Genomic DNA, 26,309 nt, shown 5'->3' with positions numbered 1-26,309 from the left:
TTGAATAGTTCCCTTTTTTCTGTTTTCCCCTAGGATGCGAGTTATCCTTTGTACAGTGGTCTATGTCAAGCATCCTGACTTGTGTTGACTTGAATCGAGCTGCATCATGCCAAACCGCCATCATCCCTCTTTCCATGGCTCACCCGTCCGTCGGCCGGAGGGGCGGTAGAGCGTCCGAGTGCATCGAAGTGCCACCGCCTCCCGCACAAACATCAGTGGTTTGTTCCCAGCGGCTTCTCCTTTAGAAAGACCGACCCTCTCCTCAACAACTGTGCACGTCCTTCTGTGTCTGGTTTGACTTCCGACGCTACACTTCTGCAACCGATCCAAAGTATTCACACTGCGCGTGGGATTATTGGTGCGAACGCTCGCTCCACAAGAGCCGCAAACTGGTCCTCCCCACCCTCGGACCCTTCCCACTCGCAGAGAGCTCTTCAGACTGGACGAGAAGCTCCAAATTGGTGTTTGGAGTCGGCCTTCACTGCTTTCTCCAAAGACCCGAGCTCAGTGTCATTTACACACACACGGGACTTCCTTTTTTTCATGTTGATCCCACAGTCACATTAATTCCCTTGCTTTTTTATTTTAAATATATTTTATTGTCAAATTGTAATGTCCATGTTAAACATAATGGATCAATATTGTTACTGTTGTTATCATGGTTTCCGGTAAATGTTATTAAGATGACATTGTTATGGAAGAAAAACAACTTTTGTTATAAGGATGACAACAATTATTAGAAAAAAGACATTTCTGCACTTTGGAACTCATTTTACCCCTCTCGTTCTGTTTTATGATTTCATGCTACTCGTTGGACTTTCCCCAAAACGGATGCGTCTTTATTTTTCTTTAATGTTTCCTCCTCTCGTCTCTGACCGCGTTTTGCATTGTGGGTAGTAATTACCGGATGCTCCTTTCCTCGTAAAGCAATGCTGTGTACAGTGCGCTTTTGCAATTTCTGCTGTTTTCTTTTGTTCGACGAAGTTTTTTATATCATTTTTATTTTCAATGTTTCCAAAACGCATATTTTTTATTTTATTTTATTTTTAGCTTTATAAATCTTGACATTTTCTGCCAAAAAAAGGACAGAAGAGAGACGGCTCTTTCAATGTCTTAAAACAATTGTTTCATTTTCTGTTTTATTATTATTATTATTATATTGAGAGACTTGAACAAGAGATTAGTATTTTTTGTTGGCTTTAAAGTATTTTTTTTTGTTGATGACCGTTATTATGCTTTTATCTCTCTTTGGAATAATTGTGGCAGGCTACACAGGGTTTGGTTCTAGGCTTTTTCTGGGTTTGTTTGGGTGCTACAGATTTGTTACCCGGGGGGGGGAAGTAAAACACACAAACCAAAAGGGAAGAACTTGACATATCATCCAAAACCTAGCAACTAAGAAGCTGTGGAAGAGCCTGGTTTTTCCTCTTTGCTTACGCCATTCAAATCTGTGATACCTCTGCGAGCGTCTATTATTTTTACATGTTGCGCCTGGACTGAAAACATCCTTTGAAAATGAATTATCAGTTCTTCTTTGGTTTGGAATAGTTGACACGTCTGGATCATTTTTCAAACGAAAAAGAAACATTTGAGATTGTTTGTATACATCGATCCAAAATTGGACATACACCACCGTTCAAAAGTTTGGGTTAGCTTAAAAATATTATTTTTTGAAGGAAAAGCACTGTTCTTTCAACGGAGGTAACATTAAATTATTCAGAAATACAGCCCATATTAACATTTCAAATGAATATTTTTGCTTCAAATTTATATGTGTAATGCAATATCTACATAGCTGTACAAGGGCCCATTTTCAGAAACCATCACTCCAGTGTTCAAATAGTATATTGTGTTTGCTAGTTGTGTTAAAAGGATAATGGATGGTTAGAAAAACAGTGTACAATTACTTTAGCACAGCAGAAAACAGTTAAGCTGGTTAGAGGAGCTATAAAACTGACCTGAGCTAGTCTAGTATCCGGAGCATCACATTTGTGTGTGCAATATAACTTTCCGAATGGCCAGAAAAAGAGAACTTTCACGTAAAACGATACAGTCTGTTCCAAGAAAGAATGCTATTCCATGCGAGATTGCTAAGAAGCTGAAGATCTACAATGGTGCGTAATACCTCCTTCAGAAAACGGCACAAACGGACTCCGGCCAGAGTAGAAGGAGAAGTGGGAGGCTCAGCCAAGCAAGAGAACAAGTACGTTAGCGTCTGCAGTTTGAGAAAGGGACATCTTACGGGTCCTAACTTTTTTGTTAACAGTTTTGCTGAATAGTGCCCACAAAACACCGGTGTCAACATCTACTTTGAAGAAGCGACTTGGATGCTAGCTTTTAAGGATGAGTCGCCAAGGAAAAGCCTCGTCTGAGACTTTCCAATAAATGAATTGAACATAAATTTACCATTCAAACCGATATTAACCTTAGCTTCCTAAAAATTTTCCTAACAATTATGCATGCTCGTTCTTGAAGCGAGAGGACCAGGAAACCAATCCGCCGAATTACCCAAGATTTTATTCCCAACAGCAGAAAGCTAATACAATATTGGTGGCTCGGGTCCCTCTCGGTACAACTGCTTCTCGGTGGCCATCAGGGAGAGACATCTAGACAAAATTCAAATCAAGACAGAAAAATCACTACCCACTCCCATTTTATTGGTTACATGACATCTGCAATCTGTTTCTTAACATGCTTATTGGCTCTGTTCTCTCGCGTTCTCAGATGACGCCCTTTCTTTCGTACGTGACTGAGTGGAAACACCTCACCGTCTGGGTTTCCAGGAGCGGTGATCCTTCGCTCAGCCTTGGGCCCCCTCCTCTTCGGTTCCTGTTATGTCTCTAGAGATTAATCCTCAAAAACAACTTTGAAACAGCACTATTCTCCTTATTTGCAATACAGCCTTGAATTGATAAAAACAGCATAGCACTACATATCTGCACAAAATAAAATCCTTCAGGGCAAAGGAAACACATCGGGAAAAACTCGTTTGATAATTGAAAGTGTGACTTTTTCATTGAAAACAAAATCGTCTGGGTCACCCCAAACTTTTGAACGGTAAATACGTTTTCAGTTTAGTGGAATCAACCTATTTTAGGTAGCCTTCTACAGCAATCGGGAGTTGGCCCGATGGTGCTATGTCCAAATGCAGAAACCGGTTTTAGGCACCAGAATGGAAATCAAACTTTGCAGAACTGCCACAGAAAAAAATGTTTTCAATACTTTTCTTTTCAAGCCCTTTTCCCATATTCTTGTTGAATGTCGTACTTTCCATACTGTCAGTCCACCTAAAACCTTTTGCAGTGAAAATATACCTTCAGTTCAACTTGTAAATGTTTATACTGGCCCATTTGCACAACACCAGACTGCATGGTTGACTTTCAGAGTTGTGCTGCGTTCATGCTTTCCATTTTGCACTCTCCAACTTGGGATGAAGATTTCTACGAACATTTTCAAAAATTCCTCCAACTCGCCTTGGTTCTTCGACACAAGGTTATCGAGTCGACAGACTGCGGTTGGGATGCGAAATTTAAAGGGGGGGCCTCGGAACGAGCAGGAAGATTCGGTGCCGGTGGATGGGAAGTGATGCTCATGTTTAAGTTCTAGTGTGGGGACCGCTTTACACATACAACTGGTTTGACTCCTATTCCGTTTCCTCCGTAACGCCCTCTAGTGGATGTAATTGTGGACTCTTCATCTCAGCCTTTCCTTCCCCGCAGGATGGCTCTTCTCCCGAACTCCAGTTTTCTAGTTTCGTTTTCATTTTTGCTTTTGTTCAATGACATTTCCGTTGAGTACAATACTAAATTGCAACAATGTTTAAAAAGAATATCAACCAAACTAAGATAAAATATATATATAAATAAATGCTTTAAAATGGCTTGAGTTTGTTATCTTGGGACGATTTTAAGAAGTAAAAACGAATGTCGACATATTTTAACTGTAGATGGTGTTTCTTTATTGCCAGTAGGAATATGTGAGTACTGTTCCAACCTTTTTGAACTCAATGATAAAAAAATTCTAATGTTCGTTGCTTTCTACTGGCTTTTTAACAACCAGGAACCTAAAATTTCAATAATGATGAAATAAATGTATAGTGAGAAGGCTAAGATAGTCAAATTTTAAATATAGGTCTATTTTTATTGAACATATTTATTGAGCCAAGGCACAATTTTATGATTTTAAAACAAATCTTATGGCACAAAATCCGCAGAAATTATTTACCAAAGAATGCCCCAACAAATTTCATTTTTTGAAAATTAGATTATCATGTCGCCTAAATCAACAGAATAACGTTTTAATCATTTGAGGTCACCAATTTTCTATATTTTTGGCGGTCATTTTGCTATATTTTAACCAGTTTTTCTAGGTTTAGGGTTTTTGTTATGTAGTTTTTTTTCTATAATTTACAACATAATTTAAAATGAAATGAAAAGCCAATGGTTTTACTCCATACTAAGTTTATATTTTTATTTTGTTTAAATAATATTATATTCCGCAAAATATTTCACTTTATCTGATATATTTATCGTATTTTCACCGCAATTTTAAACGACTTTATCAGACAATGTATTCTATAAAATATATTTCACTGTACTAATAATTAGTTTGAAAAAAGAAGAAAATAGTAAACTGGTTGACTGAAAGAAAGCAGATACAATAAACAATGGCATACTTTTTTGCATGGATAAAATTAGGCAATTTTCTGTGGCACACTAGTTAAAAAACAGTAGTATCGGTATGTAAGATGACTAAACATGAAGGTATCGGTCTGAAAAATCGTATCTGATGATTAGTATTATTGCTAAACAAAAAATTATCTGGGCAGCACGGCAACGCAGTGGTTAGCACGTGTGCGGTACAGTTCCGAGGTCATGAGATCGAACCTTCCTGTGTGGAGTTTGCATGTTCTCCCCGTGCTTGCGTGGGTTTCGTCCCACATTCCAAAAACATGCATGTCAGGTTAAATTGCCGGTCCAAATTGTCCCTGGGTGTGAATGAGCGAGTGAGTTGAAGGTCCCTGTGTGCCCTGCGACTGGCTGGCAACCAGTTCAGGGTGTCCCCTTTCCACTGCCCGAAGACAGCTAGGATGTGCTCCAGCACCCCCGCGACCCTAATGAGGATAAGCAGATAATGGATAGATGGATGGAAAAAATATCTGTGCACTATTAAATCTTTGAATTCACGCAACTTTGTAATATTTGACCACTTGATGTTGCTGCATTGTGTAGTGCAACCAAAACCGAGTGCTACAAAACACAAAAAAGATAACAAACTAAATAGACTCAAAGTGACCAAACTGCACCATTTTGCTCCTCATTTTTTGACCAATCCTTTCACAGGGCTTTTTTTTTGGGGGGGGGGGGTACCCTTATCAACAAAATGGCAGACAAACATGTCAGGTCCTTCTTGTTAAGCCTCATGTTATTGAAATGAATACAAATTTCTTGACGTAAGAGCAGGCCAGGACCTAAGTTTATCCAAAAGGGCGGGCACTAAGAAATTTTCAGGGGGCACCCTCAATGCTGGCTTTTCTTTTTACCCTCCGCATTTCTCTGGACTTGGGCCTGGCGCAAGTAGGACACTTGCTTGTGTCCAGTTAAGGCTGCATTATTGTTTTCATTTATTTTATTTTCTCTATGTATTGTCATATCTGTATGTCTGTTTGCCTATCTGTCATCATACCTAGCATGTTCATGTCTGTGTGCCTCTCGGGCATTATAGCTTTGACATATAGGTACATCAGTCTATGTCCGTCTCTTACTTCGGTTTCACTCCTGTATCATGTCCATCAAATCCCATCACACCATCTGTCAATCACATTATGACAATGACTGTATCAATTCCACCTCTATCGTGCATCTGTCACTCACAGAAGTTTCAGTTCATGACAAATCTGTCTTCTCAAACATCAGCATTTTGCACATGATGTCCCGTTGCATTCTTTGGCAGAATGAGAGCCATGACGGACAGCAAGAGGCACTCTGGCAGACAACACTTGAATCAATAGTATCTGTATCAATAACGACGGAAGAATATAACCACGACTTTTTGCTGTGCTAACCGGTAAGGTTCTAAACCCGATTTGGAATTTTATCGTGTCCCTTTCGATGAAGACGGTGGTGTTTATCTGCCATCGAACGGAGGTAAAGGTGTTGTGCTTAGGCACAAAACTAGCAGCACTTGGGTCATTCAGAATTTCCAGCAAATGTTTTTTTACAAGGTACGTTTGATGTGTTATCAAGCATTTTTTGTTAAGGAGGTACAAGTCACGTCAGACACTCAATATAATAGGTTCGCTAGTGCTTACCAGCTAATGTTAGTGTCTCACTGTTGCCATTTCTTCATACGTAAAGGAGCTGATTTTTTGCGATGAACCAGCTCTTCAAAACAGTAATCTTCTGAATATCACATGTATTGAAAGCTGTTATATGATCTACCATAAACCTTATTACGATGAACTAAACTGTCGAATTATCAACAAATTATGGGCAAAGTATTTCGATAAAGTAAAATGTTTTCAACCTGCTCAAAAGTGTTTTCTATACAAGGTGCAAATGTCCTTGGCTGTCCTACGCAATGTCCTACTGTTACATTCCCCCTAAATTTAGATGGTTAGTTGGTTGGTCGGATCCCTTAACAGCTACGGTCATTCGGCCACCATTTCCTGTGGTGTGATTTGGGCAAGTACAACCAGGTGGCGCCCATGCCCAAGTCGTTTTTGTAACATTTTCTGGAACAACGAAGCACAGCAACACATATTAGCTCTGAAAAACTGGTGAGAATCTAGACTTTAATAAGCTGTTAGATCAGCGCTGGTGTATGCGGATACTCAATTTACAATTTAGTGGTACAGATTGTGTGGACTAAGGTCAGAACGATTTGGTTAGATTTGTGAATATGACAGGAGGAAGAAGCTATGGGGCACTTTTTGTGCTAAACAGTGAGCCACCTCATGAAATGAAATGATATGATCTGCATTTATATAGCGCTTTTCAAGTCAATGACTTCCCAAAGCGCTTTACATTGTGCTTCACATTTCCCAATAGCTGCCGTGATCTGTGCTGCCATGTAAGGCGCTAACCTGCTTATTGGGGGTTCAGTGTCTTACCCAAGGACACTTCGGCACGTAACACGGACAAGCTGGGGTTCGAACTGGGATCCCTTAATCCTAAAACGATCGCTCTACCTCCTGAGCTACTGCCTCATCCGACAGCTGCACAATATTCATTTGAAGGGTTGGGTAGGATTACTTTAACTGGTATACTTTCAATTACTTTTGGATTACTCCAATACCAAATATGCTAATAAAAGACAAAAGAAACTAAATAAGAATAAAATTACTAACTTTTGTGCAGGCTTGGGGAATACACGGAACGGCAAAAATGATGTTGGCAAGCTCTTTGGATTTATTTTCATTTTGTTTCTGTCGCATTTTATGTTAGTTTTGCCGGAGATCAAAGCCAGGAGAGAAATATTACCACGTGTTGTGAGTCATAATTTTATTCATATTTAGTTTATTTTGTCTTTTATTAGCATATTTGGTATTGGAGTAATCCAAAAGTAATTGAAAGTAATCCAGTTAAAGTAACCCTACCCAACCCTGTTCATTTGACTAGTCATTGTCAATTGTGTTGAATAGTATTGCTTTTGTTATTGTTGTGTAACCGCGGTGTACGTGTCCCACCAAAGATCTACATTCACGCTGGACTGGATGATGAGGTTTTTATTATTACAGTTTCTGCAAATGGATGAGTCACAACATTAGCTTTTCTACTGGCTTTGATCTCTTTGATCTCATTGCAGTTCTCTCTGGTAAGACTGCCAACAAAGCATATCAAAGAGCTTTCTTTTCACTTTACATAGAATACATTTTAGAATATCACAATACATTTTTACATCTTTACATTTTAACAAGATACTTTTAACAAGAGATCGTATAGTGGATTTTTTTTACGTTTACAATGGATTCAACATATTTTTCTTTCGTCTGAATTTTAACCAACATCATCCTTTTTTAATGTATATGAGAAAATAGAAATAAAAACAATAATAAGTATAAAAACGGGTACAAGTTACCTGCAAATGGATAAGTCACAACATTAGCTTTTCTGCTGGCTTTGATCTCTTTGATCTCTACAAGGGGAATTCATAATTTAGTAAAACAGAAACAAAACGAAAATAAACCTAAACAGCTTGACAATATCAATCACATTACTGTGCATGTTGAGAGATTTGTCAGCTGGGGTTATAATGTTTAAAATTAACTTCTTTTGTGGAGCACCAAAAGATGTGTCTTACCATTGCAGTTCTCTCTGGTAAGACTGCAAACAAACCCCGCCCCCGGTCACATGTCAGAAGCCAAAACCAAACCCCACCCCATACCAGCAGATGGCACTGTTGGACTCATCATTGCAGGAGATTTACCAAAAACTATACACATATTTCAGCAGGAATTTCAATAGAACAAAAGTTATTACTACACCCGTTACAGTTGTCTACTGTTTACTGGCCTCACCCACTGTTTACTACGGTTTACGGCCGTCCGTTATGGTGTCGTAACATGATTAAGTCACATGAATGATAAGGGTCCATTGCATTAGTCTTCTGTTTGACTTAGCAAACATTTGAACAAATCTATTTGTTATTGATTTTAAAAGTAATTTGAAATGAACTGTTTCTTTTTACCTCTAAATAAAATTGACAACAATGTGGGTATTTATTGCTATTGACAGAGGTAAAACAGGTAATTTGCGTGGCCGCAGCGCTCTGCCTTCTACTACTTCTGTCTGTTCAACTGCACGTTCGAGTCTAAAGTAATGGAGCCCTAACTAACTGAGCGGCTCACGTTAAAAGTGATTATTGTTTTTAAAGCATGCTGGTTAATAATAACAGCTTTGGCAAGGGATACACAAGTAATCAAATAAATCCAACTCTTGCTTCCCAATTAGTGTCCATCTCTCCCAAGTGCAACTCCTTCCCTTTCACTCTCGCCTCCAGTGTAGCGCGTGTCGTGATGGGAGTTCCGGCTCTTTTTAGAGAATATACTTTTTGGCTCGGCTCATTTAAAAGAGCCGACTCTTTCACATCCCAAACAGTTTTTCATATTTATTTTGCTGTATTACAAATATTATTAAAACATTAAGCACAAAATTTGTTGTTTTGATAATGTATTATGCTACTGTATTACAATAGCCTTGATTGTTTCAATCTATTGTACAGTAAACATTTTCCTTATTTAAACTTTTAAATTGTCATACTAACAAACCAGAGATGACTCATATTGACCAGTCATGAGCCTTTTTGAGTGAGGAAAATAGAAAGAGGGATTGAGCGTAAGGGTAAGGGGGAAAAATAGAAAGACAATAGCAGAGAAAGAGAGACAAAGAGAGAGAGGGGATATGAGAAAAAAAGAGAGAAAAAGAGGGCGGAAGAAAGAATGGATGAGAAGGATAAGGAGACAATGCTGTGGGAGAGAAAGAAAGAGTAGGGGGAGATAGAAGGAGAGAGAAAGATAGATAGGGAAAAGGAGATGGATAGAGAAAAAGAGAAAGAAAGGAATAAAGTAAGAAGAAATATAGATAGAGGGAACAAAAGGGAAAGAATGATACAGAGAGAGCAAAATAAAGAGAACCAGATAGATGAAAAGAAAAGAAAGAAAGAAAGAGAGACAAAGATGGAAGAAGAGAGTGAGTTAGCAAGGGAAAGACACCAAGCAAGAGAGAAAGAGAGACAGACAAAGAGAGAAAGGGAGAGAAAGGGAGAAAAAGAGATGTTAAGAGAAAAAGATGAAAATAGAGAATGAGTGGAAAGAGATGGAAAACGATTAGAGTGCTAGAGAAATATATGAAGAAAGAGAGAGAAAGAGCAAGAAGAGTGAGAAAAAAGAGAGAGGGAATGGAAGACACGGTGATAAAGATAGAGAGATATGTAGAGAGGTCGGGAGAAACAGAGAAAAAATGAATTGGAGAGAGTGACAAAAATGGAAAATAAGAGGGAAATATAAAGGAATAAAGAGAGAGAGAGAGGGCGTTTAGAAGGGAGCCGACTCTTCCTTGATCGACATCCCGCTCCCGTCGTTCACTTCCAAGAGCCTTCTCATCAAGACGTCTCGTTCGCGAACGACAGATCACGCACCCTGACTCCGCTCGCTTTGCTACTCATGAGTGTCAGATCTTGCAGAGAAAACGTGTCGTGTTGCTTGTGTGATGATGAGGATGCACGGACGGTAAAGGGGCTGAGTCAGAGGGGGTCGCTTTGCCTTCCGCTTTGCCTTCCTCTTACCTTCCTCTTAGCCTTCTTCCTCTGGTCTTCCTCTCCTCAGGATCCTTCCTTCCTCTGCCGCCATGGAGCTCCGATTGGCTCCATCTGAATTGCAGCACAGTCTATGGAAAGGCTCGAGGTAACAACCGCCGTGTCATTGCTCAAAGATCACATTTTTGAAGCACAATCATTTTGGACTTATATGCACACAGTGCGATTGCGGTCATTTGTATTGTGCTTCGGGGATGTTGCATCGGGCATCTATTGCTGGAGGCTTCCTGGGTGGTGTACACAATTTCCTTGGTCATCATGTTTACGAGGCATAAGTGATTCTGCGTTAGACACAATTCCATTAATGCACTATTGAGTGATGTCTCTCGTTGCCAGCTGCAGGATTCCATCGACTGCTTTCATAGTATTTGGACTTAAGAGCAGATTTCTGAACCTGGCTCCTAAAAACATGGCAAACTATTCATTGTTTGTTTGTATTTTTATTTTATTTTTTCAAGATGGCGGCGCGCACGAGCGCAGCGGCTTCACATGTTACTCCAGTAAATCTTTTTACTCTTAGTGTTCTTTTATCTCTCATCTTTTTATAACCTTATCTTCTCTGTTGCTTTATCTTCTTTTTTTCTTTTATCCTCATTGTGAATATGTGATACTGGAGTGCCATGCCCAATTTCGTTGTCACAATATGTCAACCCATTTTGTAACAATGACAACAAAAGTATATTCTATTCTATTCTATTTTCAAACGTTTAAATCAGCTATGCTTACATGGTCTACTGTTATGTTTTGGTTTATTTTGTGATCTGTTGGATCCCGAACAGACGGAGGACCCAGACGCGTAACATTTTCATACAAAGTTTATTTTACGGAAATGGGCAAGTCATGCGCGTGAACATTAACGCCAGTGATTTGGCGATCGCTGGGCAGAAGAAGTTAGACAGAGAGGTCAGGTGTGGGAAAACAGGAAGTCAAAGGCAGACGAGATCGAAACCGGACCGGACAGACGGGATTGATACCAGATACAGGATACATGAGCAGATACCGGACGGGACAGGACAGTCGGGATCGATACTGGAGCAAGATACTGGACAGGACAGGACCGATGGGTTTAATACTGGATACTAGATACAACAGCAAGATACCAGACAGGGTGGGACAGACGGGATTGATACCGGATACTGGTTACACGAGCAAGATACCGGATAGGACGGGACATACGGGATTGATACAGGATACAGGAGCAAGATACCAGACAGGACGGGATCGATACCGGATACTGGATACAACAGCAAGATACCGGACAGGCCGGGACAGACGGGATCAATACCGGATACTGGATGCTGGAGCAAGATACCGGACAAGGTCAAAATACACGTCTTGCAAGTGCAGAGGTTCGTTGACGGACTGACAAGGAGTGAATGAGAGCATTGAGTTTAAATAGGAGGGAAGCCAATCAGGCAACGATCAGCAGCTAGCGCCAAACGAGCGGGCCCAAGTAAGGTCAATGGGCAACCGTAACAATCTCGGATAGATAGATTGTTAGATTGAAATCAAAGGCATGGACAGATGGGAGATCCCCCCCACCACTATAGAGAAATCACTGTTTTGTCCTCAACAACGGATTACTTGAAAACATGCCAAAACTAAACCTTCGCCTTTGATTTAATTATATATATTTTTAAATGTTTTTTTTCTTTCAATTATGTTGTAAAAAACACACAACACTAACTGTACAAATCACCTAAAAGGAAAAACGTGTTGAAGCCAGTGGATTTCAAGAGAATTATCCTAAAAATAATATTATCATGTCTTAGGTCATTGTTAGTCATTTGTTGGTCAATTTGTAAATGATTTCTTGTTTACATTTTACTGTTTCTGAATATTTTTATCATCCTCATGATTGTATAATGTCGTTATTTGAAACTTCTTCATTTTTTTGTCATAATCATGTAATAACTTGAGTTGCGTTTTATTTTGTAGTCAGAAGCGGCTTTAAAATCAATTGTTGGATCCATCCCTTTTTTTTCTTTGAGTGTAATACCCAATGAGAGACGGGAAACATTAATTTTAGCTCTTAAAGAGATGTGTAAGCTAGAACATTCCTGAGTGCCCGTTCTGAAGATCACATCAAGTGAAGTCCAGTGTTAGCCCCTTTGAACAAAATTATATTGATATCCTCATGCAAAGGTTGAGCGGCTTGAGCATGACTTCTCCAAGGATTATTATGTTATGAACCGGAACTGGAGGAGAACCCAAATGCGTGACGTTTCTCACACAAGCTTTTATTTTATTGCCCCATTTCCCGTAAAACCCAAACGCCAGTGATTTGGCGATTGTTGGGCGGAAGACGTAAGACAGCAGTCTGGCGTGGAATGACAGGAAGCCAGCGGCCGACGAGATCGATACCAATTGCACGAGCAGATATCAGACAGATGGGGTCGATACCTGACAGGACGGACAGACAGGATTGATATCAAAACTGAATATTGAAATTAAACAGGACAACCTAGACTGGAACAAAACTGAAGATCGATATTAATCGGGACAAAATAGACGGGAACAATACCGGGCAGGAAACCAGACAGAGTCAAAAACCTACGTCTTGCGGGTGCAGAGGTTCGGTGATGGACTGACAAAGGGTGAATGAGAGCACTGAGGTTAAATACACAGGAAGCCAATCTGTCAATGAGCCGCAGCTGGCGCCAATTGGGCACCATGGCAACCGCGACATATTAAGCCATCATCAGCAGAACAGTGCTCTGGGACTGTGGGACTTATTTTATGTTTCACTTTGCAATCGATTCACAATCAGCTTAAAATTGATGGTAAACCACCTCAGTCTTTGCATTTGTGAATGATTTCCTTCTCCCTCTCTCTCTTTACCTTTTTAATAACCCGCATGTAAAATTAAAAACACAGAGGAAGAAAAGCCGTCCATAGATAGGTAGTCCAATAACCCAATGATAGGAAAAAGAAGGAAAGTGTCAAGAACTGGATCAGTACCCAATCGCGTGACATTTCTCACACAAGCCTTTTGTTTTACAGGAAATGGGGAGTCATACACGTTATGCAGCAGTCTGGCGTGGAATGATAGGAAGCCAGAGGCCGACGACATCAATACTAATCGCCCAAGTAGATATCAGACAGATGGGGTCGATATCGGACAGGACAGGACAGACAGGATTGATAATGACACAGGATATCGAAATTAAACAGGACAAACTAGATGGGAATGAAAACTGGAAACAGGGCAAAAATAAACGGGAACAATACCAGACGGGAAATACCAACAGGAAACAGGACCGAGTCAAAACCCACGTCCTGCGGGGCAGAGGTTCGCTGATGGGCTGACAAAGGAAGAGTAAGAGCACTGAGCTTAATTAGACGGAAAGCTGATCCATCAACGAGCTGCAGCTGGCGCCACACGGGCGGGGCCAATTGGGCACCATGGCAACCGTGACAGAAAGTCTTTGAAGACAAAAATGGAAACAGTCTTTTGAGTACGGAGGAAAAAAAGAAAAATGGAGTAGTCGTTGTGCTGGGCTTATTTGCGCATTTGAATAATTAGAAATGTTTCATAAAATCCATATGTTTAGTTATAATGCTAGCATGTTAGCAAATATTGATTGATACCTGCTTTTACAGGTAGGCGTGTATATGTTGCGGTATGATGGATCATGTGTGCAAGAGAAGATGGTCATCTGGCTCCCAGGCTGTGGTGCTTCTTCACACACTGGCATTTTCATGGGCAGGTGATGTATTTTGATACTTGATGGCTTCCATGAAATGTCCAGAGTAGAGTGGCAAGAATACATGCTTTCCCTCATTTCGTCAAGCTAACGAAGACACAGTGTCTTGCGAAAGTATTTGGTCCCCTTGAACTTTTCAAACTTTTGCTACATTTACGGCTTCCAACATAAAGACAAAAAAATGTACATTTCTGTCAAGAGTTAACAACAAGCAGGACACAATTGTGAAGAGGAACACATTTGATTGGAAATACGTGTTTGATGGATGACAACTGAATCGTGAGGGAAGCTATATTATTTAAGCCCCATTGCATTCATACTTTGTAGTGCCATCTTTGACTGCAATTAGAGCTGAAGACCCTCGAGGTGTATTTCCGTTTTGAATTATTTGCCCACTCGTCCTTGCAAAATAGCTTGAGCTCAGGGAGCTTGGATGGAAAGCATTTTTGATTAGCAATTTTCAGGTCCGCACACACTAGGGCTAGACTTTGATTTGATTGTTTTTTTGGTGAACTATTCCATTGTAGTTTTAGCTTTATGTGTTTGATCATTTTCCTGATAGAACGATAAATCTCCGTCCCAGTCTCAGGTCTTTTACAGACTTTTACTGTTTTTCTTCCGGACCGGTACTGTATTTAGCTCCATTTGTCTTCGCTGTTCCTACAAAGGACCATGAGGCCACTATGTTTAACAGTGGGTTCAGGGTGATGAGCTGTGTTGCTTTTACGCTAAACATTTTGTTTTGCATTTTTGCCAAAACACTACATCAGTGGTGCCCAAACTATGACCCACGAGCTGGAAATGGCCCATTGTGGGATCTAATCCTCTATTACGTTGGTTCAGTCTGTTCACATGAGAAAACAAATACTGAAGTCTGATTTCAGATCGGAGTGACACTTATTTAGCTTCTTGCAAGAAGGACACCGGCAGAATGCAGCCTGACGAATGTGTGTCTTAGTCACCGTTTGTTCCTCCATTTTATGCCGTTCCAGTCGTGAGAGTGCGAAATAGGATATGGCTTGAAAGGAAACCAGCTTCTCTCGGACAATATTATCAGGATATATCTGTTTGAGAACAACCCAGCTCATTTAAACTCAGGCACAGATGGCCGGATGCTGTTTTGCTATCCTGAAGAAACTTAACTAGAAAATCTATCTTTGAAGATAGCAGGATACGTTTGGGACATTGGGTTTTATCAGCAGAAGTGCAGTGAGACCATACACTGTCCTTATGGTTTGAATATAAGGTCACATCACCCTCAGCGAATCTGAATTAATAACATAAAAAGACACACATTTATAGTTTAATTCACCCTCCACATTTGGTCCAGCACCCTGAACAATACCAGAGAGCCTTTTGAATTAATTTCTCATATACCGTATCAAATCGAAGAACTCAATTTCTTGGTGCACATTTTTGATAGTAAAATGAATTGAACCAGTGTTGTAGCGGTGCACTACCAGTGATATAGATGACATGGAATATTGTATTGAATATGGCATCTTTTTTTTTTAATATACAAAAAAGGGGTTCGTGCATTATTATTCATCCCCTTTATTTTTAGCACAGCAGACTCTCTTCAGAAGTTCAGTGAACATCTCTGATAAATTAAACAAAGAACGTCCGGCTATCAGTTCTCTCCCTCAAATTCAGGCGCTCTTGGATCACGCAGCAGGACAACGAAACACACCAGCAAGTCCACCTCTGAATGGACAAACAGAAAATGAAAGTTCTGGAGTGGCCAAGTCAAAGATCAGGATTTAATACCATTGAGATTCTACAGTGCAACTTTAAATTGGCAGTTCACGCTAGAAAACCCTCCAATATGACAGATGAGAAACAATTTAGCAAAGAAGAGTGGGCCCATAGTCCTCCACAACGTTGTGAAAGACTCATTACCAATTATTGTAAATGTTTGATTTGTATTGTTGCTCCCAAAGGTGGCCCAACTCGCTATTAAGTTCAGGGGGAATTTACTTTATCACCTAGGGCCAGATACACTTTGATTTTTGTAGTGCCTTAGATTGAATCGAAATGTAAAAACTGCATTTTGTATTTCTTTGGGTTGTCTCTGTGTGATACAAATCAAGGACATCCAATATTGGTTCGATGATCTGAAATCTTTGTGAGTGATGGATATGCAAAAAAAACAGGAATCAGGAAGAGGGCAAGTGTTTTTTTATGGCACTGTAATTCGCAAAACAATATTCACAATCTCGATGAAGAATCTCTCTCTCTCTCCCTCTCTCTCTCTGTCTGTCTCTCTCCTGTTCATGTCCAATCCTCAGGTGCTGTTGAACCCGCCCCTAAAATCGATGGACATCATCAGGCAGCGATGACGTTAATAGAAAACTCCATACACAGGTTCAACTGTCATCATGATGGTTTAACTCCTCACCCACCCACTTTACTAACCTGGTACCGCAACGGAGAGAGACAGAGGCCGATGTCCCCCAAAGGGGGTCGAGTGAGGACAACCCAAAAAGACTCCGAGATCACAAGACCAGGATCAGATCGCAACAGCACCTTTTACCTGCGGGCCAAAAAGTGGGACCGAGAGCTGGTTTGTGTGGCATTGAACCCCAAATCAGGGGACAACTACAATGCCAGCGTTACGCTCAACGTCCAATGTGAGTTGATGAAAATTACTCTAATATTTTTTATTGTAGCTCTGCTAGGCGTGGCAATTGAGACTTTGATAGTTTAGTAAACACTCAAAATAAGGAGAGAAGTCCTCACTGAATTGTTAACTTGCAATGACAACAGAAGAGGACTGTAAAAGAAAACCTAACGATGCCAATTTTTACATCTGTTCTAAAAGCCTTCCAATGTGCCCTTTCTCTGGTGTGGAAATCAAAGAAAAGCAACATAATCGGTGACAATATTATGAAAAGTTGCATAATCGTCAAAATGACAAACAATAGTGAAGAATAAGTCAAAATAACAAATTGGAATCCTACACAATCTTTTTCGCAGGTTGTCCAATATATCCATCCATTATCTGCACCGCTTATCATCAGTAGGGTTGCGGGGGTGCTTGAGCCCATCCCAGCTATCTTCGGGCAGTGGGCAGGGGATACGCTGAAATGGATTCCTGCCAGTTGCAGGGCACACAGAGACAGATGACTCACTCGCTCATTCACACCTAGGGACAATTTGAACTGGCCAATTAACCTGACAAGCATGTTTCTGGCATGTGGGAGGAAACTGGAGTGCCCGGATGAAACCAATGCAGGCACAGGGAGAGCTGGCAAACTCCACACGGGAAGGCTGAGGTAGCTGAACTTGAACCCTGAACCTCCGCACCATGGGGCTGCGCGCTAACCACCCACCCGTTGTGGCGCCATTTAACCAAATAAAAAAATGAAAAAATAAAATAGAAAAATACTATTGTAAAATCTTTACATTCCAAGGTGTTTTTGAAAACGTGAAGCTTTATTTTCGCATTATTAATTTTAAATAGATTTCTAGTTGTGAAATAGAATAAAAGGAAAATTTGTTATACAAAACTGAATTGGAAAATATGCTTTAACAAACAACACTACATGATATTTTAGTCAAATGAGCTAATAATTAAATACATTTTGTTGAAAAAATGCCTTTTGAATTTGATTTTTGCAATTGATTGATTACAGAAGCTGAGACATTAAAACCTTTTATGGGCTTCGGCTGAGCATGTGATGGTAATTCAATTTTATGCTAAATGTATTCCTGTAGTAATATAATTTAATATACTCTGAAACAATTTGAGGTGGTTAAAATGAAGTATATGTTAAGTTTAAACTTCAGTGAACATTTAAAATAAGGAGCGAAGACATCAATGGAGCACAGGGAGAGAGCCTTCAGATAAGAAAGTCCAACTTGTTCTAAAAGCCCCCCATGAAAGTATAAAGTTTATATTGGGTGTAAAATATAAAATATATTATAAAAGGCATACTTAGACCATAATTTCCCCCACACCAACTAAATTAATCCACAAAATGTTTGGTTTGTGTAACTACAGTATTAACTCAAAGGGGGGCAAACGTTTTGCAACACCTACTTTTGTCTTTTTTTATCAGTTAGTACAATAAAAATAAGATTGGCTTAGGGGCAGCACGGCGGCGCAGTGGTTGGAGCGTGTGCGGCACAGTTCTGAGGTCATGAGATCGAACCTCCTGTGTGGAGTTTGCATGTTCTCCCCGTGCTTGCGTGGGTTTCCTCCGGGCACTCCGGTTTCCTCCCACATTCCAAAAACATGCATTTCATGTTAATTGGCCGGTCCAGATTGTCCCTAGGTGTGAATGAGCGAATTGTCTGTCCCTGTGTGCCCTGTGATTGGCTGGCAACCAGTTCAGGGTGTCCCCTGCCCACTGCCCGAAGATAGCTGGGATGGGCTCCAGCACCCCCGCGACCCTACTGAGGATAAGCGGTGCAGATAATGGATGGATTGATGGATGTTTGGTTTATATCTACAATTGTGTATCACATGTTTTTGATCCTTGGGAAATGTTTTGAGCCTGATATATGGCAATATGTCAAAAGTTCTTGGGTGGGCATTACTTTGGTAAGGCACTGTTTATACCATAGGGGCAAGGTCTGAGAAAAATGAAACTTAAATCAGTGGAAAAATCCGCCAGCTTCACACCAGTCCTTTGTCCAGGCTGTGTCTGGTTAGTACTGATAAAAAGCTAAGACTCTACCTAAATTAACATGTAGACCAGAGTCAAGACGGATTAAAAACGGAATCAGTGGATATATCATGGACTCAGGTGATTGTGTCTCTAAGAAAAGATGTATGGGCCCTGCAACCTTTCCAATATTAGTTTAGCCAATTGGTTGTTGGTTGTATCCCTTAACCCGTTATGGTTGTGGGGACACCATTTCCTGTAGTGTGTCTTGGGCAAGTCCTGGTGGCGGCCATTTGAAAAACTAGTGTTGTTGGAAAGCCAGCAGTACGTATCTTGTTTCGATCTCAGGTATTGGACATGTTTTGGTTGCCACACTTGGATATGCTGTTGCTCACTGTTGTTCTCAGAGATGCTCACAGACTTTGTGGGATTGCTGAGAATCGGAGAAGCCTGTAATCCTGTGTTTCCATCTCTGAGTCATCCCTTCCCTGTGTCTTCCAGTTCAACCCGAGATCGTCAGGTTCAGTGCGCACTCCAGCGACACTTCGGACCCGGGACTATTGTTAGTTCTCTATGCACTGGTCCAGTCCAACCCGCCCGCCACCTTTACCCTGACGGACCAGTCGGGCTTCCTGGTGGCTAACGTTTCCGAAATCCTCATCCGGGACTCGCATGGCTACCCCTGGTTGACCAATCACACGCTGAGAGTGTCTCTCAGCCGTCTGGCCGGAAACATCTCGCTGAATGTTAGCAACGGCTTGGGCACCGCACTAAGCAACCTCACGCTAGCAGGTCTCTGCTGCAGATTTGGATTCCTTGTCGAATTTAATTTCAGACTCTAGTAATATCTGAGAGCAAGAAAGGAAAGAAAGAAAGAAAGAAAGAAAGAAAGAAAGAAAGAAAGCAGGAATAGAGATTTTTTAAAATGCTGTAATTTTTGAGAGGGCTTGGTTTGAATTTATCTGAGCACCCCCAAAATAGCTCAGAATTTCAGGACACTATGTTTTTAACTTTGTCGCCATCATGTGGATGTTATGGAAAACATCGCTAAAGCAAGGGTTAGCTACTCAAAATGTTGAAAGACTAATATTGGACAAAAAACAAAACATAACATAACTGTAGTTGCAAAATAGCCGTATAAGGAAGAAAACACAATCTATCTACCGTAAATTCCGGACTATAGAGCGCACCTGATTATAAGCCGCTCCCACCACATTTTCAGAGTAAAACCATTTTGTACTTACACAAGCCGCACCTGTATATAAGCCGCATGCGCCCACATTAAAAAATGTAACACAAACACAAAATTAACCACTTTAAGTACCGCGATTGAAACTCATTAAAGTACACAGTCCAAAAATCACAGCCGGCCAAATTAACGGAAAATGATACCGGTACTTAAGGTTTGATGCAGACCTGCAGAGTCCTGTTGAGAGTAATCCAAGGAAAAAAGTGTATATTTCCAAAGGTAAGGATGGGAAAAATATAAATCCACTGTTGTCCGCCGCGTCCATAAACAGGTCTGTCTGTTCCTCACCTTTACCGGTCCCCACTTCCCGTCACCCCGCGTTTGTTCCGCCCCTCCTTTTTCATTCACCTGTGCAAAACATATCAGAATGAGTGTCTAAAATAAATACAAATAAATACATTACAAAAATATACAGTTGCAAATACATATTACACATGGTTACACATATTTACAAAGAAAGACGGTACACCGAGAGAGTTTTCAAAGCTTTAATGATAATAATATAACTTTCATCCCAAACAGTGTCTGTGACAGGGCAGTTAATGGTAGCAACACGCTAGCAACACGCTCGCAACACAGTAAACGGTTCTGTCAAAAAAACATACCGTACTTGTAAAAATCACGGTAAACCATCCTCATCTTCCTCCTTAGAACTGAAGCCATCAAAGACGTCTTCCTCAGCGTCGGAAAAAAACTTTGTCATATAGACGTCGTCCCACGCTCCCGCAGCCTCACTTGCGCTGTCACTGTCGCTGGAACTCTCATCCACTCCTGATTCTGTGCCCTCCTCTCCGTCACGCAGCAGACCGGCTTTTTGGAACCCGTTAGTGATGGTGGATTTTTTGATGCTGCCCCACGCTGTCAGGATCCACTGGCAGACTTGCGAAAAAGTTGTCTTTTGCATGCTGCCAGTTTTAGTGAAAGATTTCTCGCCGTTAGTCATCCAATCCTCCCATTCAACACGTAGCGCCACTTTAAATGCACGATTCACACTAATATCAAGTGTTTAAAGTGTTTTACTAACATCATTGCTTTTAGAGAAACTTGAAATTGTGCGTATGTATTGTAGGTTCGTCAAGCTGTTTTACGTATGATTACAACTCAGACGGTGACGTAATTAAATCAGTTAGACACAGGCAGAAAAGGGGCGGGGCGACTGTTCAGCTGATCAGAACGCAGTATGCACGATGAAAATGAACAAAGTAGCCAAAATGGCAAAAAGTAAACCGCGATACAACAAGGGATGACTGTACATCAAGTTTCATGAAATCCATAATGACTTTGAATAATCCACTGGAAGGGTTCTGGATGTCGTGCTCTGACTTTTCTGCAGAGTTTCTCCAGTCTCGTGTGGAAGTGCCCATGCTGGGGATTGTTGCCGGTGGTTTCATGGCATTCATGGCCCTTCTCATCCTCAGCCTGATTGTACTCTGCCTCATGCAGAAACCCACAAGCAAATCCATCGGTAAGACCCCAGTTTTTCGTTTTTTCACAATGTTTTGTACTGCGGCATATGTTATTTTGTGTTACAGATGAGCCCGTGGAGATTTTGATGACTAAGAAAAGGTAACTGCAAATGTCTTATTTTTAACAACGTGGTGCCGTTCGAATAACTTGGCTCTCATGTTTATATGCTGTGTTTTATGTTCACAGTGACTCAACCACCATGAAAATAGAGAAAACTTCCATCCCCAGAGAAAATATGTCCCTGCCTTCCAATATGCAGCTCAATGACCTCAGTACTTTGAGGAGAGGTAAGACTTAGGAGCAAGCAATAAACCTTGTTCATGATTCAGTGCCAAAATATGATATAGATAAGATTCATGCTCGGGTAGAAGCCATTATTATAGTCACAGGACCACATACACACATTGTTTCCACCACTAGTAGGGATGATAATTTCCTGTTGCTTTCCTAACTATAATGGTACTGATCAAGTGGTGTGAAATAATTGTGTTGGTTAAATAACTGCTCATTATCCAAAGGATACAATTTCAATGCCATTTTAGGACCAACACAAAATCTACCTTCGTAAGGCCATTGAACCTTTGCACACAAGTGACCTAACCAAGAGACGACACCATGACGGACGGCAGTAAAAACTGGTAGTAAACAATAGGGAAGGCCAGTAAACAGTAGACAACTACAACAAAAGCTAATTCAACACCATCTGCATTCACTTGTATTGTGCAGCTGTCGGATGAGGTGTCTTACCTTGTTGAAAAGCACAAGGAGCGCTATTTAGAAAAACTGAGGATAGCATTAGCAATGCTCGCTACCCATAAAAGTTTCATACATGAAAATGAACACGACTAACAAAAGAAACAGACATCACAATACCATATTCGTAATTGCTAAATAACAATACAGACGCTGCCCTACTTACGGAAGATCGTTCGTGAGTTTATTTTGTGCTATATTTTGTATGTTTATGGTTTATATAAGTATGTTTAAGGCTTGTATAAGTAACCTGTATTGTTTTGTACTAAAAAATAAACATTTCATTAAATAATATCCTTTACAAAGATAAAAAGTTAAGTTTAACTTACTTTTGGAAGATGAGCTTCAAGAGTTAGGCTACTTCCCCCTACGTGGTAGAAAGGGGGTGAAAAAAAGCGATCCAACAAATTTTGTCAACTGCATCAAGCTTTCTTATTCCACTTTCAATTCAAATGAAAAGGCTGGCCTCCTCTTTACACTTTACACCAACCACATTGAATGGATGCACGAGATATTAAACAATAAAAATGTCAAAGTTCTTAGCGCGCTGGAAATACAGTATAGAATGTTTACACATGAGCTAGGAAGAGGAAGGATTTCTTCTTTGGGTGGATCCTGGTTGAGCTCTCACAGCGCCACCACACGCCGGTAGCGGCGGAAAGAAGCACTACAGTACTGTCCTGTACTCGGACAAAGGTTCACACAATATAAAATCTAATTTACAGCAATATCCAGATATTTTTCGACATCCCGAAAAAAATGTTCATTTCTACCGTTTTTTTGCAAGTCGAATGTTTGTAAGCAGGGGAGCGTCTGTATGGAAGTCGCTATTTGGAAGGCTGACATGATCTGAAAAGACGTGACGTAAACAACTCGTGGAAGAGTGGGAAACCGCGCCACTGAAAATGGCGTCAGGTTTAAAGGGTCATGTCGCCGTTGGTGTTCTGCAGCCAAACAAACGCACCGCTTTTGACTATCATTTACAAAAACGGTGTTGTAAAAGGCGGAAAAAGTAATTAGTTAGATTACCCCGTTATTGAAAAAAAATAACACCGTTACGTAAGAGCATTATTTACAATGCCGTTATTCCCAACACTGGTATCATTTGACCCCTAAATGTCACTGTACTGTGTCATGCAAACAAAAACGAGCACTAAAAAGAACTAGGATAAATCCGAAATACAGAGTCGGAATTCCCAGCTCTACAACAGACCATTTGGGTTCGATTGAATTCGTTAAACTTTATTTTACTTACTACTGAAATTTTATTATATTGTTTACTGTTTATTTTTGTTGCACTTCAAGTGTAGGACACATCTGTTTTGGGTGAGGCGCAATCATTATTTCAATGTTCTATAACACAACTACCTGTCTGTTCTTTTCTATTCAACTAACTCGAATACTGTTGTTAATACTTCAAATTATTTGATATATAACCATTTATGTTTAAATTAACAGAAGTAATTACTCTCCCTAGTAAGTTGTTACATTTACTATTGAGTAACTAAGTTACTTTTTGGAAGAATTACTGAGTTACTATAACTACTGTATTTTCCACACTATAATGCGCACCCCCAAAAAATAGTTTTTGGTCCTATATTTTCCATACATAAGGCGCACCGGATTACAAGGCGCTACAATGGGAACGTCGACAAAACAGTCAGATAGTTCAGTCAAACTTATTACCCCCTTAACATTCCCAAAGCTTGCAAAGAAGCAAATATGTGTCTCAGACATGTACGGAAACAGTGTCTGTACGATGTCACCAATCACTCAAATGCTTCGTTCCAAATATCATTCGGAAGGTTAAAGTCTTGGGATTCAAGAAATGCCAAACATTTCTTAGTTTCCATTTTATTTTTTGCTGGCAACTGTGTGGACAGCAAAGTAAGAATTTGATTGTGCAGGGAAACGGGGTTCTTTACTGTGCATATGACAATAAACACTTTGAATTGAATTTAGTTTAAAAATAGACTCATCACAGAAACATTAAGATCGTTCTAAAACAAGATACTGGGAAAATATAAAGCCGCATAGCTTACCTAAGTTCTCTTGCAGCCATCACGTTCAATAATGATACGTAACCATGGTCTTCTTACAACCGTGAGTGTAGTAAATCCAGGAGAGTAAAATATTTACAAATACAGAATAGTAAAAAAGGTTTTCTCTATGCCGTAGTGCAACCCAACGTGTGATTCACATTCATCTTTTTCGGCCAATTGCAGGCTTTGTTTTGCCCCTTTAGCCTTTGCGAGCCTGTAAATGATAAAAAGGATCAGCCCCCTTTACCTCCGAATAACTTTAGCCAATAGTGATCAATTCAAATGATGATTGACACATTGGTTAGCCAATGAAACGCCGGTATATAAATCCCAGCATACACCGCGGACTACTTCGCGTTCGGGGGAAAATCTAGTCGGCGGCTGCTTGCCTTAGTTGCAAGACTTTGCGACTTAATATTGATCCATATATAAGGCGCACTGTATTATAAGGCGCCTTATGGTGCGGAAAATACGGTAATTATTTATTTAAAGTAACTAGCCCAACACTGAAGTATACACACCGTGCATTTAGGGAAATACATCTATCTGTTTTTACTTATTTTAGTTTTTTAAGGAGCTTGAACATAAAAAGAAAGGACAGATAGATGTAAGAAAGGATACAAGTTGTACAAAACAGTACAGCGACAGCTAATTGTCAATTTATACACACTGTTGCTTTAACTTTCATATTAAGACGGGGTCTTACGCCATCATCCTAAGGGCTGCAATTGGCATGTCCACTGATTAGTTTGTTCTGTTTTTGATATTGGACAAAGGAGATTTCATAAGATGCCTCTTCCTTATTTTGACTATTATTGCGCACTGTTTGTTGTTCTGACTATTATGTTATTGTTGCAATCAGCATTGTTGCTATTCTTGAATCTTCACACCCTTTATGGTTGATCTGCTTTCTGTAACCTTGAATATTTGATAAAAAGAGGGGCTCAGAGGAGGTTCTCAGAGCAGGGAAGGAATTCTTCATCTGAAGGCTTCTCTCCCTGTCCTCCTTGCAAGTTCAAAATCCATTGAGACCGTCTCTCCTTATTTAGAGTGTCTACTCAAGTGTAAACTTAACATCCACCATTCCCAAAGATGACTTAATAATATTCTTCTATGCCAATGTCTTTCCTTGTCATCCATTGATTTGTTTCTCGGCAAAGCACGAGAGAACGCCCAGCGAATGGGGACAGAAATCAGGAAATTCGATGATGATGAAGATCTGTCTTTGGCGTACGCCGCCAGAGGTCAGGCGCCGCTCTTCGCATTCCCCTTTTGTAAAAGTGGTTGCCATAGAAACTAAAAAAAGCACGCTTGAATTTTCTCTTTCTGACACCGACAGGCTTTGCCAGGTATCCCATGGTGGGCTACATCTACAAGGTGAACAGCACTAGCAGTGAGGAGATTTGGCTCTAACCAAACTCTGCTACTAACTATTGACTATTGGACCATTGCATGACTATCGGAGCAAAGAATGTGACGCGTTGTATCTCGAAAAGCTGTCGATTCGACTCCAATCTTAATATTAGTGCTGCTATACAGTCGTCTTGACAACATGTTCAAAACTAATATGTCGCCATTCCACCTGCATTTGCAAGTTGTGTTGTCCTTCCTAATCTCATCCGTGGAATGCATTTCTTCAGCTATGCACACACCAGATTGTCCGAAAGGATGCATTAACTGGTGAGATTTTACAAATGAGTTTAATGCAGAAAAAAAACGTATTTATATTTACATTATATGGAAAGTGTGATGCACTGTGTAACAGTTTGCATATATGTGTATTTGTGTATGCAATAAAGTGATGATAAATCCAAGTGAGTCAATTTTCGACCTATCACAGTTCATGTATCCATTAACCAACTGGGTCGCCAGGTAGCGCCCATCCCTCTCCAGGCTGTTTTTGGGGGTTGGGGGTTTTCTCCCCTAAATTGTGCAGATAGTTCTGGTTTCCATGGTAGCAGTAGCAGGAGGAGTCTCCTGATCTGACTCAGATACAGCACTTTCATCTTCTGGTTGCTGTTTCTGTCTGTGTAAAGCGTCGTCATGTTCTTCAGGGATTAGCTAAACCATGGGATTGACGGGCAGCTGTTTGCTGCAGCCTATCGCATGTGAAAATTCTGGGGTAAAATCCAGACTATAGGCCATACCCAGTACATTTCGAAGAGAA

General features: G+C 40.4%; 2 protein-coding genes across 5 annotated transcripts in view; both read left to right on the top strand.

The window, feature by feature from the left end:
- The window catches only part of sik3 (SIK family kinase 3), a 61,238-nt gene extending 57,358 nt beyond the window's left edge, over positions 1-3,880 (top strand). For all 3 annotated transcript variants that reach the window (XM_088345101.1, XM_088345102.1, XM_088345103.1), the window contains one exon: positions 34-3,880. The gene's annotated coding sequence lies outside the window, so the exon portion shown is untranslated. The remainder of the gene's footprint in view (positions 1-33) is intronic.
- A 2,169-nt stretch (positions 3,881-6,049) lies between these two features.
- tmem25 (transmembrane protein 25) lies at positions 6,050-25,950 on the top strand. Of its 2 annotated transcripts, none has more exons than XM_088346302.1 (10): positions 6,050-6,066; positions 10,325-10,402; positions 13,918-14,024; positions 16,310-16,651; positions 19,133-19,423; positions 21,214-21,345; positions 21,413-21,446; positions 21,534-21,634; positions 25,303-25,386; positions 25,482-25,950. In XM_088346302.1, the coding sequence occupies exons 3-10, from the start codon at positions 13,940-13,942 to the stop codon at positions 25,553-25,555; spliced, it is 1,143 nt and encodes a 380-aa protein (XP_088202428.1). In that variant the 5' UTR covers positions 6,050-6,066; positions 10,325-10,402; positions 13,918-13,939; the 3' UTR covers positions 25,556-25,950. The 2 variants fall into 2 exon arrangements, with proteins under 2 accessions (XP_088202428.1, XP_088202426.1); XM_088346300.1 differs by lacking the exon at positions 6,050-6,066 and adding an exon at positions 10,035-10,228.
- Positions 25,951-26,309: the final 359 nt, after the last annotated feature.

Source organism: Urocampus carinirostris, chromosome 10 (genome assembly GCF_059441175.1).
Source record: "Urocampus carinirostris isolate Australia breed hairy pipefish chromosome 10, RoL_Ucar_1.0, whole genome shotgun sequence".
NCBI lineage: Eukaryota > Metazoa > Chordata > Actinopteri > Syngnathiformes > Syngnathidae > Urocampus > Urocampus carinirostris.
Note: the sequence above shows the minus strand (reverse complement) of the source record. Positions and strands in the feature narration are given on the sequence as shown.